The sequence below is a fragment of the Anabrus simplex genome, chromosome 2 (genome assembly GCF_040414725.1).
Source record: "Anabrus simplex isolate iqAnaSimp1 chromosome 2, ASM4041472v1, whole genome shotgun sequence".
Classification (NCBI taxonomy): domain Eukaryota; kingdom Metazoa; phylum Arthropoda; class Insecta; order Orthoptera; family Tettigoniidae; genus Anabrus; species Anabrus simplex.
The window spans coordinates 161,425,230-161,442,135 of record NC_090266.1 but is presented as its reverse complement, the minus strand read 5'-3'; the positions used below and the strand labels follow the sequence as shown (position 1 = coordinate 161,442,135).

Below are 16,906 nucleotides of genomic sequence, written 5' to 3'. Positions count from 1 at the left end.
CAGTATATACTACTCTTTATTTCTGCTACTATATCTGGTTTGTTAAACAGCCCTCTTATTTCCTTATTATTCCCGATTCACCAGAGTCCGCCATGTTTTACTGGTCCATAGACTTTCCTGAGTATCTTCCTTTCCCATCTCCGTAGCAACTCATCATCTTCTGTCATAGCCCAAGTCTCCGAAACACCGAGCTCGATAGCTGCAGTCGCTTAAGTGCGGCCAGTATCCAGTATTCGGGAGATAGTTGGTTCGAACCCCACTATGGTCAGCCCTGAAGATGGTTTCCCGTGGTTTCCCATTTTCACACCGGGCAAATGCTGGGGCTGTGCCTTAATTAAGGCCGCGGCCGCTTCCTTCCCACTCCTAGCCCTTTCCTGTCCCATCGTCGCCATAAGACCTATCTGTGTCGGTACGACGTAAAAGCATCTACCAAAAAAAAAAAAAAAAACTTCGCTTAAGGCAAAGTAACTCCTATTACCAGCTACTATCCTACCATGTATTTTTTCTCCCATATCATTGTTTTCAGCTACCATTGATCATAGTTATCTATATCTATAGCTATCTAAAGCTCTTGCAGTGTTCATATTCTTTCCCATTCAAATTCACTTTTTTTCTGCTTCAGACGTTTTCGTACATGTCACTTGTTTTTTGACTGATCAATCCTCAGCCCCATCATAGCCCCATATTTTTCTAGTTTTCCCAACTTCTCTTCCAGAGCATGTTTCCTCCTCTGCGTATGCAAGGTCTTGTGTCACTCAATGAACAATGTTCCACCTGGGTTGCTCTCTTGTATCATTCGCATTACCCTGTCGCAATCCTTGGTTAATTTCAAAAACTTTTTAAGTACCCTCAAACTTTACTTTACATATTGTTCTTTCTAGAGACATTTGAACAAATTTTGTCAGTTTGTTAGGTATCCCTGACCCATCTGATACTACCATACGCTCGTTTAAAATCAATATTATTATTAACAAATACATCGCAATTGGGAAATATCCCGGTGGCAATGCTCACTTACAGTAGTGTGATAACAGAGTGAAGTTAAAACATAATTACATAACAACAACAACAACCACCAATTCCATGGAAAGAAAATATAACAGGACATGCTACTAGTTAAACATTTAAATCCAGCATCATCATATAGAAATTGTCCCACTCGTTGGCTGGCCTTCGGTTCAGAGGGTCGCGGGTTCGATTCCCGGCCGAGTCGGGGATTTTAACCTTAATTGGTTAATTCCAATGGCACAGGGGCTGGGTGTATGTGTTGTCTTCATCATCATTTCATCCCCACAACGACGCGCAGGTCGCCTTTGGGCGTCAAATATAAAGACCTGCACCTGGCGAGCCGAACCCGTCCTGGGATATCCCGGCACTAAAAGCCATACGACACTTCATTTTTTCATATACAAATTCACACACAACTTAAGTATTTCCAGTATTTAACACTACGGCTTACAATATTATAGGTTGAGCTTACTACTAGCTTAACATTACAGCACTGTCATATACAAATATACTCGTAATATTTTTCAAGGATCTGTATGATAGTAAAAATCTGGGCCGTAATAGATCTGTTAATTCTGAAGGTGCACTGGTAATCTCCTAGATATGCTTCTACATGTGTTCTCAGTCTCCCAGATATGGGTTTTGCTAAAGCTTAATAAGCAATACATACAGGTAGCAATGCTATTCCTTTATAATTCCCACAGCCTGCTTTGTCATGTTTCTTATGTATAGCGCAGAGTACTGCTATATTCCATTGCTCAGGCATAATCTCCTTTTGCCATATCTCCATCATAATCTCATGCAACAACCTTGTTAGTTTCTCACCTCCATATTGTATCATGTTTATCATTTCTACTGTAATGTTGTCTTCTCCTGGCGCCTTATTTTTTTTTTTAAGGGCGTTAATTCCATCTTTAACTTCTTGCGACCGGGCGAGTTGGCCGTGCGCGTAGAGGCGCGCGGCTGTGAGCTTGCATCTGGGACATAGTAAGTTCGAATCCCACTATCGGCAGCCCTGAAGATGGTTTTCCGTGGTTTCCCATTTTCACACCAGGCAAATGCTGGGGCTGTACCTTAATTAAGGCCACGGCCGCTTCCTTCCAACTCCTAGGCCTTTCCTATCCCATCGTCGCCATAAGACCTATCTGTATCGGTGCGACGTAAAGCCCCTAGCAAAAAAAGAAAACTTCTTGCGGTGTAGGTTCCTTGACTGTTTATATGAAACTCTGTACTTTCCTGAGCAGTTTCCTCTCTTCTAACTTTTCAATCCACTGTTTCTCAAATTCTCTCGTTTTCCTTCCTACATTCCTCGTCCGCTTCCTTTCTCTTCCCTCTTCATTCTTCTAGTGTAGTTCTTGTTTTTCCCTGTAACATTCTCATTCTTGCCTCATTCCTTGCTTCGATCTTCATCAAACCAATCCTGAATCCTTGATTGCTTCTTTCTGCCCAAAACAGTTTCGGCCATTTTGTACGTTATGCCTTCAACCGTTTTTCACCTTACTTCAGTACTTTCTCCAGTCCAATCTTCCACTTCATTGAAGCTTTTTGTCAAGATCGTTGTATATAGCTGTGCTATATCCCGTCTTAACTTAGCATCATCAAATCCGGGTATAACAGCTCTCTCAATTTCCCTGTAGTTGGCCTTTTTCTGTCTTTGACTCTTACTCGTGCCTCGACGACTATCCACCTCTAGCATATCTGAAGCAATTTAATGATCAATTTAATTTTTTGTCATCCCATTAGGGGAGCACCATGTTATTTTCCTTATATCCTTCCCTTGCATCCTTGTGCTTTTAATAAGCATGTCACTGCCCATAGCAAATCAATCAGCCTAATACCTTTGTCATTAGGAACCTCATGCAAATTCTCCGTACTTGCTTTTTTCCTGTAAAAATTTATCTTCCCACTTGGGCGTTGAAAACCCCCGTGTTTACTTTAACATCGTGCTTTGCCACTAGAGCTAATTCTTGTTCCAGCTGTTCATAAAAGATTCATTTTCTTTCCGACTCTGCACTTTTAGTTGGGGCAAATGTACATTATTCTTCTTCTTTTGCTACCGCATTTTCCCACACCTGTGGAGACGCGGGTGCGAACTCTGTCGCACATGTGGATTTGGCCCTATTTTACGGCCGGATGCCCTTCCTGACGCCAACCCTATATGGAGGGATGTAATCACTATTGCGTGTTTCTGTGGTGGTTGGTAGTGTGGTATGTTGTCAGAATATGATGAGGAGAGTGTTGGGACGGACACATATACCCAGTCCCCAGGCCACAAGAATTAATCAGAAGCGATTAAAATCCCCGACCCGGCCGGGAATCGAACCCGGGACCCTCTGAACCGAAGTACGCTGATCATTCAGCCAACGAGTCGGACTTGGTGCATATGTACATATGCATTTCGTTAACAGAATTCACTATAGCACTGAGCAGTTTATGGCGGTTTTTTGTCGCTAGTTACTTTACGTCGCACCGACACAGATAGATCTTAATGGCGACGATGGGACAGGAAAGGCCTAGGAATGGGAAGGAAGCGGCCGTGGCCTTAATTGTACAGCCCCAGCATTTGCCTTTTGTGAAATGAGAAACCACGGAAAACCATTTTCAGGGCTGCCGACAGTGGGGTTCGAAACCACTATCTCCCGGATGCGAGCTCACAGCTGCGCGCTCCTAACCGCACGGCCAACTCGCCGGTAGGATTTTAAACACCCTGTTAATGCCCTGATCCAATATATTGAAGAAGTGGGCTTTCACTCGTAGAACACAAATTATTTCATTAACGGGGTTAAAGTTCAATATGACACCCTATACCTCTACATCTTATGTTCCCAATATTGAACAAGGTGTACCGAGCGAGTTGGCCGTGCGGTTAGGGGCGTGCAGCTGTGAGCTTGCATTCTGGAGACAGTGGGTTCGAAGCCCACTGTCGGCAGCCCTGGAAACGGATTTCCGTGGGTTCCCACTTTCACACCAGGAAAATGCTGGGCCTGTCCTTCATAAAGGCCATGGCCCTTTCTTTCGAGTCATTTCCTATCTCATCCTCGCCATAAGACCTATCTGTGTCGGCGCGACATAACGCCAATTGTAACATAAAAAATAAAAAACAAGGTGTGTGTCCCATTTTTAATTTCTTTTTCTGCTAATGGCTTTACGTCTCACCGACACAGATAGGTCTTATGGCGACGATGGGATAGGAAATGGCTAGGAGTTGAAAAGAAGCGGGCGTGGCCTTAATTAAGGTACAACCCCAGCATTTGCCTGGTGTGAAAATGGGAAACCACGGAAAACTATCTTCAGGGCTGCCAACAGTGGGATTCGAACCTACTATCTCCCGGATGCAAGCTCACAGTTGCGTGCCCCTAACCGCATGGCCACCTCGCCCGGTGTTTCCCATTTGCGAGTATTCCACTTCCGTTGCATTTTATCACTTGTATTGCTACCACCATCACGTATGTCTTCATTTCATTTTTCAGATTCAGTAACCTCCAGGTTTACTTAGTGTTCTTGCATTCCAGGTCATAAAGTACCAATTCATGTGCCGCTTCCGTTGTCAGGGTCGTTTATCCCTTACATCCGTCCGGTTTCCTTTGTCCTTTGGTTCCGTAACAAGTGCTTTTTTTCGGGGTTAGGTCGTTGACCCCATGCCCAACCCCCAACCCGGAGAACCAGGGTACTGCTCTTAGTCTGGCCCATCGCCTTAAACCTGTCCAGTTTGGATGGATCTAAGGTCCCACTGGCATAGCTCTAAGGGCCTTTTGAGCATGCACGTCTCCGAAAACATTCGACATACAACCTTCGTCAGGGTGGCAGTACCTGTACCGAGCTCGATAGCTGCAGTCGCTTAAGTGCGGCCAGTATCCAGTATTCGGGAGATGGTGGGTTTGAGCCCCACTGTAGGCAGCCCTGAAAATGTTTTTTCTGTGGTTTCCCATTTTCACACTAGGCAAACGCGGGCGCTGGACCTTAATTAAGGCCATGGCTTCCTTCCTTCCTTTCCTGTCCCATCGCCGTCATAAGACCTATCTGCCTCGGTGCGACGTACAGCAACTTGTAAAAAAAGCAGTACCTGCGGGAGAAGGTGTTCATACAGAACGCTAAAATATAAGAGAATCACAACATAATGAAGTATAGTGGTAGATAGTAGTACAGAATACCTGGTGAGGCTAGACACCGATGACCCTTACACATAATCTGCACTAGTTGCCTTGTCCCTTCCTATATTCTAGAGCAGGAATCCCCAACATCTTTTATGATAATGTCAGCACGGTATATTCAGTACCGGATTAATAAACAGGCCCATAGTGCCATTTTTTGATTTGTCAAAGCGTAATATTTTTTTCTCTGTTAACGAATAACATTTTAATATTATGTTATTTACTTTTCAGTTTAAAGTAAATAGTTCATACATTCTGAAAATAATAAAAACAATAATTATTGTTTAATTTATTTAGCCAATCGTCGCCATAAGACCTATCTGTGTCGGTGCGACGTAAAGCCCCTAGCAAAAAAAATTTATTTAGAAATTATAAGTAAGGACACATTTAATGAGTTACTTCGTACCAGTTTCTTCATTTTTCCGAATGCCTGTAGTTTCAATATTATTCTATTCATTTGAGTTTTTGACAATATTATATACTTAAGAATTAAGTATGATTGTGCGTATTTAACGTTTGTTCCATGAGGTATGAAATTTATGACAAATTGAACAGAGCGGTATGTGAATAATGAAAATTGCAATTACCTTGTATATAATTCATTATTTTAGTCTTTTTAATTATAATTTTAACCTATATTTATAAAGGTTGTACTGTATGTATGTATGCATGTATGAATCTATGTATGTTTGAATGGTCCCACATCTCTTCCTAAACCAATGGTACACGTATGACTTACTATCTGAAGAAAAACTCTGTAGGAGTAATACACCCCTAAAACCTAGGGTTGGGGAGGGGAGGGATGACATAAAAATAATCGAAAATAGTGTCGAATAAACATAGCATTGAAAACTGTGAAACAAGAGTTTTGGCATAGGATGGATGAAAATTTATACAAGGGCAAAGAAAACAAAAGGATGTCACACACGATCAGAAAGAGCAGAATGCGGTTCGTTGGTCATGTAATCCGAATGAATAAATAACAAAATTACAAAACTGATTTTCAACACCCCATTTGGAAAAGCAAGAGTGGCAATCATTGGATCTAAGAAATAAAGTAAGCTAGACAGAGGTGTGATTTACAGAAGAGATAATAGCAAACCGAATACCTTTCAGAAGATTGATACAAAAGTTCAAGAATGTTCAGGGGGTGGAAAAGAAGAAAGGCAGTGACATCTAGACGAAAAAAACCAGGAAACAATGAAGTGAAAGAATGTTCAAAGAGTTATTGGGAATCAAGAAAAAATGTCCGGCTCCATGGCTAAATGGTTAGCGTGCCGGCCTTGGGTCACAGGGGTCGCGGGTTCGGTTCCCGGCAAGATCGGGAATTATAACCATAATTGGTTAATTCCCCTGGTACGGGGACTGGGTGTATGTGTCGTCTTCATCATCATTTCATCCTCATCACGACGCGCAGGTGGCCTACGGGCGTCAAATCAAAAGACCTGCACCTGGCGAGCCGAAGTGTCCGGACACATCCCGGCACTAAAAGCCATACGCCATTTCATTTCAAGAAAAGAATCATGAAAGTAAAAACACATGTTTATTTATGGCCAACATTCGGCAAGAATGAATGAATGAATGAATGAATGAATGAATGAATAAATAAATAAATAAATAAATAAATAAATAAATAAATAAATAAATAAATAAATAAATAAATAAATAACACTCACTACCTCGGTAGAATAAGGAATTCCTTGAGCGTGAATGTTACTCAGAATTTCAGTGATGCCCAGGGAGAAGTCGTTTGTAGCTTCACCTGAACAGTCCTGCAGATATTAAGCTCTTTTCTTCAGTATATCGTAAGCGAGAAAGCTTTCTCACACAGATACGTCGTCCCGAGTCAAACTTTTCAGAGCAACACGCCGCATTATTTGGAACTTTTGGTACCTTCTGCTCCCTAGAAGGGTATGAATTTCTCCTTTTCGAACAAGCAGTTCAGCGCTAAGGAGTCTGACTCCTTGGCTGAATGATCTGCACAGTGACCTTCGGTTCAGAGGATCCCGGGTTCGATTCCCGGCTGAGAATACGTATGGTTAATTCTCGTTTTACGATTTGCTTTACGTCGCACCAACACAGAAGGTCTTATGGCGACGACAGGATAGGTAAGGACTAGGAGTGGGAAGGAGGCGACCGTGGCCTTAATTAAGGTACAGCCCCAGCATTTGCCTGGTGTGAAAATGGGAAGCCACGGAAAACCATCTTCAGGGCTGCCGACAGTCGGGTTCGAACCCACTATCTCCCGAATGTAATCTCACAGCTGCACGCCCCTAACTGCGCAGCCAATTCGCCCGGTTTAATTCTCGTGACTCGGGGACGAGGTTTTTGTGTTTGTCTTAGTACTCTGCACACAATACAGAATACACCTCTCAAGTAATTAGTTCTAAAAGTGTCGAATTGCTTGCTGGAGAATTTCAGGACCGTCAGACTGGGTGCAAGTGTGTATGATAAGATATATTTCGAAGGGCCCTAGCACAGGAGGAGGTATACAAAACCTTTGACTCTGGTTCTTCCTTACAAGAGCCCACACAGTTTCTGAGTCGGCAGGTGTACAGGAGTACATACCACTACGACACAGTCCAAACCGGACGAAATGTACAGTATATCTTTATTTGAATTGACGTGAAAACTTCTGGGTTCACCCGGAAGGAGTGGGTTGGATTCCCCGTCAAGAAGTCGAAAAATTTTAAAAAGAAAATTTATACCGGAGGTTCACATGACCCTGAGTTCACTCAGTCTACACCAAAAATTAGTCCAAGGTTAATTCCTGGGGGCAAAGGCAGCCGGGCTTAGAGCTAACCACTCTACCCCACGAAGCGCCGAGGTTACATAAAGCGGAAGCCTTTACCTTCCACCTTCATGGCCTGTACGGAGATGACTTTTTTTGTGTGTCTGCGGAAGCTTCTGCATGAAGGTGAATTGTGTGTTGTCATCTACTGAATTTGAAATGGAAATAACGCCATTTACGTCGCACCAACACAGATATGTCTTACGGCGACGATAGGATAGAGAACGACTTGGAGTGGGAAGGAAGCAGCCATTAATTAAGGTACAGTCCCAGCATTTTCTTATCACGAAAATGGGAGACCACGGAAAACCATCCTCAGAGCTGCCGACAGTGGGGTTCGAACCCCGTATCTCCCGAGTGCAAGCTCACAGCTGTGCGCCCCTACCCGCACGGCCAACTCGCTACTGTGCAACTGAAGTACCAGGAGATTATGCTCTATCCTTGTCTTTATCAGGGCGATTTCTTCTACCGTGTATAAACTCTAGGGATTGATTGCGGAGAAGATACGGAACAAAAATGGTCTAATGAACGTAGCCTATGTCCGGAAATGCATGGTGTCCATGCTAGCGACAATGTTTTCAATGATACTTTGTTACAGAGTCTGCAGGCCAATTCGCACTGAATCATGCTGCCACAGTTACAGTATGCGTGGTTTCCTCCTAGAGGGTGGTACTGTTCCTCATACGTCATGCCCTCGCTTGCCATAATCATTGGTACCGTTGTTTCCGAGTCACTTCTCGTGATGACTCACCGGGTAGTGGATGTGTTACAGCGTTGTACACAATGGTTCCGTATTCGACTCGAGAGCTTGCCGATATGGTGTGTGTTTACTTACGGCAAGGCAAATGGCAACGGGCGGCGGGAAGCACGGTTGTATCGGGAGACATATCCCCGCCGACAACCACCTCAGCATTCAATGTTTGCAACAGTGTTTCGCCGTTTGTCTGAGACAGGGTCTTTAAGGAAGCAGGGAAATCATGAAGGACGTATCCGCCCTGTTCGGACACCAGACGTGGAGGAAAATGTGATTAACACTGTTGAAGGTGACCGCCGTGTCAGTACCAGGCAGTTGGCCCGCCAGTACAGGGTATGCCAGACGACCGTGTGGAACATTCTCCATGACAATTGCTACTACCCTTATCACTTACAGCGTGTGCAGCGCTTACTAGCGACAAACTTTCCACATCGGGAACGGTTTTGTCACTGGTTTATTCACCAGGCAACCACGATTCCGGGATTTGTGGCATCCATCCTATTCACAGATGTGACCACCTTTACGCGAAGTGGTATCTTCAACTTTCATAACAGTCATCTGTGGGATTGTATGCAGAACCCCCATGGTTTGTTGCCAGCGAATCATCAACAGCGTTTCAGCCGGAATGTATTAGCCGAGATAATTGGCGAACGTGTTTTGGGACCAGTCTTCCTTCCACGTCGCTTAACAGGCCGGAACTGTCGGCGTTTCTTGCGGGTGACTTTGCCTCTCCTTCTGGAAGACTTGCCATTGATGATTCGCAGGATTATGTGGCTGCTACATGATGGTGCTCAAACCCACTTCGCCGTGAACGTCCGGATGCATCTCAGTCGTGTCTTCCCTGGTCGATGGATCGGACGAGGAGGTCCAGTTGCATGGCCTGCTCGTTCACCATATGTCAACCCGTGCGATTTCTGGTTATGGGGCCGTCTCGAAAGTATCGTCTATGCAGAACCCATTCCAGATGAGGAGACACTGGAGCAGCGTATTCATGCTGCCTTTGACACTGTTCGGATGCAGCCTGGCCGATGTGAACGTGTGAGACAAGACATGCTACGGCGCGTACACGTATGCGTGGAGGCACATGGAAACCATTTTCCACACATACTGTAACTGTGGCTGCATTGCACAGCGCGTATTAGACCGCCGTATCTGTAACAAAGGTTGATTGAATAAATGGTCCCTAACAAACAAAGTATGCATTTCCGGACATACGTTCGTTAAAACTTTTCTGTTCCGTATCCTCTCCTCGATCAATCCCTAGAGTTTGTACACGGTGGAAAAAATCATCCTGTATATACAGGGCCTATTGTTATCAACTCTGAGTGAGTTGGCTGCGCGGTTGGATCACGTAGCTATCAGCTTGCATTCGGGAGATAGTGGGTTCGAATCCCAGTGTCAGCATACCCTCAAGTTGATATTCCATGGTTTCCCATTTTCACACAAGGCAACTGCTGGAGCTGTACCTTAATTAAGGCGATGGTCGCTTCTTTCCCGTTCCCCACCCTGTCCTATCTCAGCTTCGCCATAAGACTTGCCAAATAATTGTTATCAAATGATTAACACGTAGACTATTATCAGGTATAGGAAAATGAAGTCATTCACAGCATGTTAGCTGGCGTGTTGAAAATCCACAGCCTGTTTCCAGTCATTGGACCGGGTCAGAAATAGTATGAATGAAGCCCCCATCTAGCGGCGAGAATAGGCCGGCTGCCGAAGAGTGTCGCACTCCTCTGGGGCAATGATTAATGAATGACGGATAATTTAATGACGTGTGGCCTCCGAAGGGGCTGGGTGCAGGTCTTTCGAGTTGACCCCTTATCGGCGTCTATGAGAATGGGGCCCTAACTGTGATGAATTCTAATGCTGAAGACGGCACACACATCCAACCCAGAGCCATTGGAATTAACCACTGAAGGTTAAAATCCCCGACCCGGCCGGGAATCAAACCCGGGAACCTCTCGACCAAAGGCCAGCTCGCTAACCATTTAGCAAAGGATCCGAACAATGAATGACAGATAAAATGAAATTATATTGGAGAGTGTTGCTGGAATGAAATGTGACAGGGAAAACCGGAGTACCCGGAGAAAAACCTGCCCCGTCTCCGCTTTGTCCAGCACAAATCTCACATGGAGTGACCGGTATTTGAACCAACGGAACCCAGCGGTGAGCCACGGAGGCTCAGCTGGCGTGTCATGAGAGTAAGAACTTGATAAAGAAAGGTCAACATGCAACGGTTCTGTACTCTACTCGAATATAATTAGTGAGATACACAACAACTTGGTCTCTGCCAGATGCTCGAGGTCGGATGGTGGTCTCACATGCAGCCAGCCGGCTTGGCCGTAGTAACCTAATGTGGGCCGAGGGAGGTACACAGACGTCACATGCCGTATTGGTCACGTACTAGCGGACGCAGCTCAGAGAGGAAAGATTGCCACATTCTCCGAATACCGGAAAGCGAAAACAGAAAATTTGCACAAATCTAGAAATATATTCTCTTCTTTGGGACTTGCTGTGTATTTAGAGGCACATGTGAGGACCTTACATCTAGATGTGTACGTGTCAGCTGTTGATCCTTCGGGGTCATTTGTCTCGTATTCAGTGATGCAATAAATGCCATAATTAGAGACATTGTAGAAATTATAATGTTTTTGTTGATAAATATCGCGTCAACGACTATGCTTACGGTGTTCACATCAGAAGGCAATGTAGGCCTAACATTCCAGAACTTATTCGCGAGTGCAATATTTTCCTCGGACAGCAGGTGCGGTGTTTAAAGGTGCACTGTCAGTTATCAAAATATAGAAACAACTCAACGATCTTGCGTTCTATTTTCTTTCCATTTCTTCAAATGAATCGGCAGTGTCATATTATAAGAAGGTTCTTACATACAATTGGCTTCACCGAAAATGTCGAGTCTTGAGGCGCGCGGCTGTGGCTTGCATCCGGGAGATAGTAAGTTCGAATCCCACTATCGGCAGCCCTGAAAATGGTTTTCCGTGGTTTCCCATTTTCACAACAGGCAAATGCTGGGGCTGTACTTTAATTAAGGCCACAGCCGCTTCCTTCCAACTCCTAGGCCTTTCCTATCGCATCGTCGCCATAAGACCTATCTGTGTCGGCGCGACGTAAAGCCCCTAGTAAAAAAAAATGTCGACTCAATTTTAGCCAATAAATCCCCTACATTTGCCACCCATGGAGAACTTTTGAAGTGAACCATAAGCTGTAAAAACTGAACGTTCTATGTAAGAGGAATCAAACAGCGCTTACTTCTACTGTAAATGCCAGTACACTCTGGGATCTCTTTTCAGGGTACTCCACCATTCCGTAATTCAGGATAAAGTAGTTTTTGTAAGCGTCTCTGTTATGATTAGACAACACGAATATTATGAGACTGTAAGCAGGGTTTTATTGAAATTGGAATTCGATACTCTCATCACCGAGAGAGAGTTGTTCCCCATTTTGACGCCAGGCAAATGCTGGGGGCTGTACCTTAATGAAGGCCATGGCCGCTTCCTTCCCACTACTAGGTTTTTCCTATCCCATCGTTGCCATGAGACCTGTCTGTGTCGGTGCGGCGTAAAGCAAATTGCAAAAAAAGAAAGTTTTAGACCAGATGCTATCGGTCTTCTCAACAATGTAGGTAAATTCTGTATACTAATAATAATGTAATCATTGGCTTTACGTCCCACTTTTACGATTTTTGGAGGCGCCAAATTCCGTACACTGTTATGTTCGGCAGGAGAGAGAAAGGACTAACATTTTCTTAAGCAAATTCCCTAGACTTAAGGGGAGCCGGAGGTGCCTATGCTGCCCATGTTAAAATGATGAAATTTAAGGAACATTTATGGGAAAACTATTACTTCTATTAATTTGAAAATTCGTCAAGAAATACAGTATTCAGTCTTGAAGTCAGGACGGGGGGATTTTTACTCTCTTTTATAGTTCCCCTTAAATAATGTTTTGTTACCAACCCTATATTTTTTGAAAAAAATTGCTATCTTTAATTAAGTTATTTATACACTACTGAACATATTGTCAAACCAACTGACGTGTAATAAATCGGACGTGACTAAGAAAAGTACATTATCTGTCATTCCTTTTCTTTGTAATCACATTTTATATCCAATTCTTACGAAAGTGCTTTTACGAACCCGAGTGTAAAAATCCACTTCTAAATAGGAATGAAAAAAAATCATTTTTCGAAGATGTGAGGTTTGAATTCCAACTAGGGATGGGCATGAGCGCAGCTCGAGCGGCTCGAGCTGATGACGTCACTGCTCGATCTAGGTCGAGCAGTACTCGAGCAGGAGTATGGCCTGCCATCTATGAGTGATTACCTTGTACTAAATCAGATGAGTGGTAATCTTCTTTGCTCTTTTAATCCTAATGAAATGAAACCAGTGTGTGTACAGCAACACAACTGAACAAACTATATGGCAATTTCAGAAATAGCTTATTACATTTCGTACCATGAAAATAATGTTTATAATGATAATGCCTTAACATTATTAACGGAATACATTGAATCCCTTAAGGCCGGTCTCCACTGTTTAACATTTAACACCAACATGTTAAATTTAACATGTTACAGTTGACATGTATATTGTAATTGTGTCTTCCAATTGACTTTGCATGTTAACTCAGAATGTTGAGTTAACACTTTTAACATGTTGGCGTGTTTTCCGCTCCAAGTGGAAAACATGTCAAGTCAATTCGTTGTTCGTGCGATGTCGGCACAGCTTCGGCAACTTCCATGATGTTTCCATGCCAACACATAACCTAAACGACGCAAACGATGTGCTCCTCATATAGTAGGATTATAATTAAACACTCCGCAACACTCCTTCTCTTTGTTATAAGCTACAAATACAGTACACGCACGTGTGTCGTTCTCTCTGCACTATACTAAAATGTATAGTCAGAAATGGAGTAGAGCAAGGAGATTACTCTGGACTTAATTAATGATATAATAGAAAGGCCTTATTTGTGGGATGTCTCATCAGAGGAATACAGATATAAAGCGAAGAAAGCCGACAGTTTCCTGGAACTCGAAAATATCTATAACTGTTCCCACGAGTAAATCGAAAAAAAAAACTAGCGTCCCTCCGCTCCCAGTACAGTCGAGAATTGCAGAAAGTTCAGAAAATTCGGTAGTCGGGAGCGGACGAAGCTTATACTTCAAAGTGGTTTGCTTTTGAAGCAATGAGCAGAGTGAGGGGAGAAAATGTGCCTAATAAAACTGCATTTCTAAATCATAACAAGAAGCAACAGTGGCAATAACAAAGGCCAATTCCTCTTCATCTGAGTCCATTGTCCTTATTTAAAAATACTAGACACCATCTAAATGTATTACCATAAACTGATATGATGAACTTCCTGTATATAAACAAAGAATGTCAAGTTTAACATGTTTATTAAGTGTGGACACAATGTTAAATGAAACAGTTTTTGACATTTAACATTTAACATGCTAATGGTGTCACCAGTTAACATTTAACACTTTTAACATTTAACATGTTGTTAAATGTTAATCAGTGGAGACCGGCCTTTACACAGCATAGGAGTATATGGATTATATGGTTGTTATCCTAGAGTAATATTATCGCCTGAGAAATGATACGGCGTAATATGTAAGTAAGTCCGCCTCTGTGGTGTAGTGGTTAGCGTGATTAGCCGCCATCCCCGGAGGTCCGGGTTCGATTCCCGGCTCTGCCACGCAATTTGAAAAGTGGTACGAGGGCTGGAACGGGGTCCACTCAGCCTCTGGAGGTCAACTGAGTAGAGGTGGGTTCGATTCCCACCTCAGCCATCCTCGAAGTGGTTTTCCGTGGTTTCCCATTTTCACACCAGGCAAATGCTGGGGCTGTAGCTTAATTAAGGCTACGGCCGCTTCCTTCCCACTCCTAACACCTTTCCTATCCCATCGTCGCCATAACACCTATCTGTGACGGTGCGACGTAAAACCAATAGCAAAAAACCCAGTTATATTATATCGGACGCAGGACTTCAGGTCTGTTCACATTTTTTATTATGTAGGAGAAATAGTAAATATAGCATTATAATAAAACTGAACAGAATATATTATTAAAATGATACATACAATGTTCAGAAGAACCAAAAATGGAAGTAGCGACCAAGTAACGAAAGGAAAACCACACAAATACTATCACTATGCAGAGCTCATCACCATGTCGAGCAGTCACTTCCATTTGCTAAAAAAAAGTAATTCTGGGCATATATGGATTTAATAAACTGATGCGTCCACTATGACTTACGGTACGTATGTATTTCTGTAGAATGGACGCTATCGCTAATGACTCTACTTCTACTCTACGCGTAGTGCCGGAAGGTGAATATCAACGAGAATGAGTGCAGACGGAATTGTGGCTCGAGCCCTAACACACACTCCTGCTTAGCGCACATGCAAGCCTACGTCATGAGGGGATTCCGTGTTGCTCGATCTGGCTCGACCACGCTCGACACACCAGTTCGTGACGTCAGCACTCGAGCCTGCTCGAGCAGGCGATCGAGTGGCCCATCCCTAATTCCAACGCTACGCTGACAGTATCTTCGAGAACACGGAATGGTGCCGATGCATCTAGTTTCCAATAGTGGTTTCCCTTATCGAATTTTGGCAACATCAGTCACCAGCCCCTTGATGAGAGAGTCTCTTCTTTGCCTGACGTAAATTTCGCAACACAAACCTTAACCAATATACTAAGATCAGCTCAGCTATGAGGAACGTGCAAGTCACGAGGTTCAGAGCACTCTAGCGGACTTCCCTGAGGTACCGCGCGGGCTAGCGCTGTGAGTTGGTAATGCAAATAGTGAGCAAGGAGCGATCATCGAGGGATATTTTCATTTATGATGGATTTAATGCCGCTAATTTCATACCCAAAAGTGAATCAAATAGTACCACAAACGAGCACGTGTTAAATAACAGAAGACCGGGCGAGTTGGTCGTGCAATTAGGGGCGCACGGCTGTGAGTTTGCATCCAGGAGATAGTGGGTTCGAATCCCACTGTCGGCAGCCCTAAAGATGGTTTTCCGTGGTTTCCCATTTTCACCAGGCAAATGCTGGGGCTGTACCTTAATTAAGGCTACGGCCGCTTCCTTCCAAGTCCTAGGCCATTCTTATCCCATCGTTGCAATAAGACCTATCTGTGTTGGTGCGACGTAAAGCCACTAGCAAAAACGAAATAACAGGTTAATTTTTAATTTGTTTTACGTCGCACTGACACTGGTAGTTCTTATAGGCGTCGATGGGATAGGAAAGGACTAGAATAGGCAAGGAAACGACCGTGGCCTTAATTAAGGTACAGCCGGGCTGAGTGGTTCAGACCATTGAAGCGCTGGCCTTCTGACCCCAACTTGACAGGTTCGATCCTGGCTCAATCCGGTGGTATTTATAAAGTGCTAAAATACGTCAGCCTCGTGTCAATAGATTTAATGGCAGGTGAAAGAACACCCGGGGGATTAAATTGCGGCACCTCGGCGTTTCCGAAAGCCGTAAAAGTTGTTAGTGGGACGTAAAGCAAATAACATTATTACTGTATTGAACCCTTGACTTACCGTTCCATCGTTGGTCGGCCACAGCTGCTACAGTAGAGCAATATTGAACTCCTAAATCTTGGGGTCGTTGCGGGAATGATTCGGTCACGATCTTAACCAAACGATGGGGTTCAGAAGAGAGCCTAACTACTTGAAATGAGGAGCAAATATGTGCTTACTAACTTTTATTAAATTCTTAATGGCACAAAAGAATATTTTATTTATATAAATCCTTGATCAACAATTAATTATTAATTATGAAATGTTTCAACGCAGTCACATTGCATAGCGTCTATATTTTCTTTTACAATATCGAAGAATTTGCTTCGGTGAAAGTAGGAATATCATAAATTAGTGGACGGCGAAACTGAGAAAAATGAAAGGAAAACCTGAAAAATCGGGCACCTATTAATCCAAACGATAACTGAGAATTAATCCACACGATCCGTGGAAAATCTGACCTTCAACAAGTAGAACGCCTGATTTACTCTTAATTAAGGTTATCCACCAGTCGAATACCCTTACGGATACGGAACACCCGCCGAATGGAGCCTTAATCGAACCAAATTGACTATCAGTTGCTTTGGATAGGTTGCGAAATATTATTGGAAAGCATGGTGTTCACTACAAGTTAACAGCAGAATTCA

General features: G+C 43.5%; 1 protein-coding gene across 1 annotated transcript in view; it reads left to right on the top strand.

The window, feature by feature from the left end:
- LOC136863474 (uncharacterized) overlaps window positions 1-16,906 on the top strand; it is a 338,595-nt gene that overhangs the window by 147,571 nt on the left and 174,118 nt on the right. The window contains exon 7 of the mRNA XM_068225954.1: window positions 8,616-9,734. Coding sequence (XP_068082055.1) covers window positions 8,616-9,734 — 1,119 coding nt within the window. The remainder of the gene's footprint in view (window positions 1-8,615; window positions 9,735-16,906) is intronic.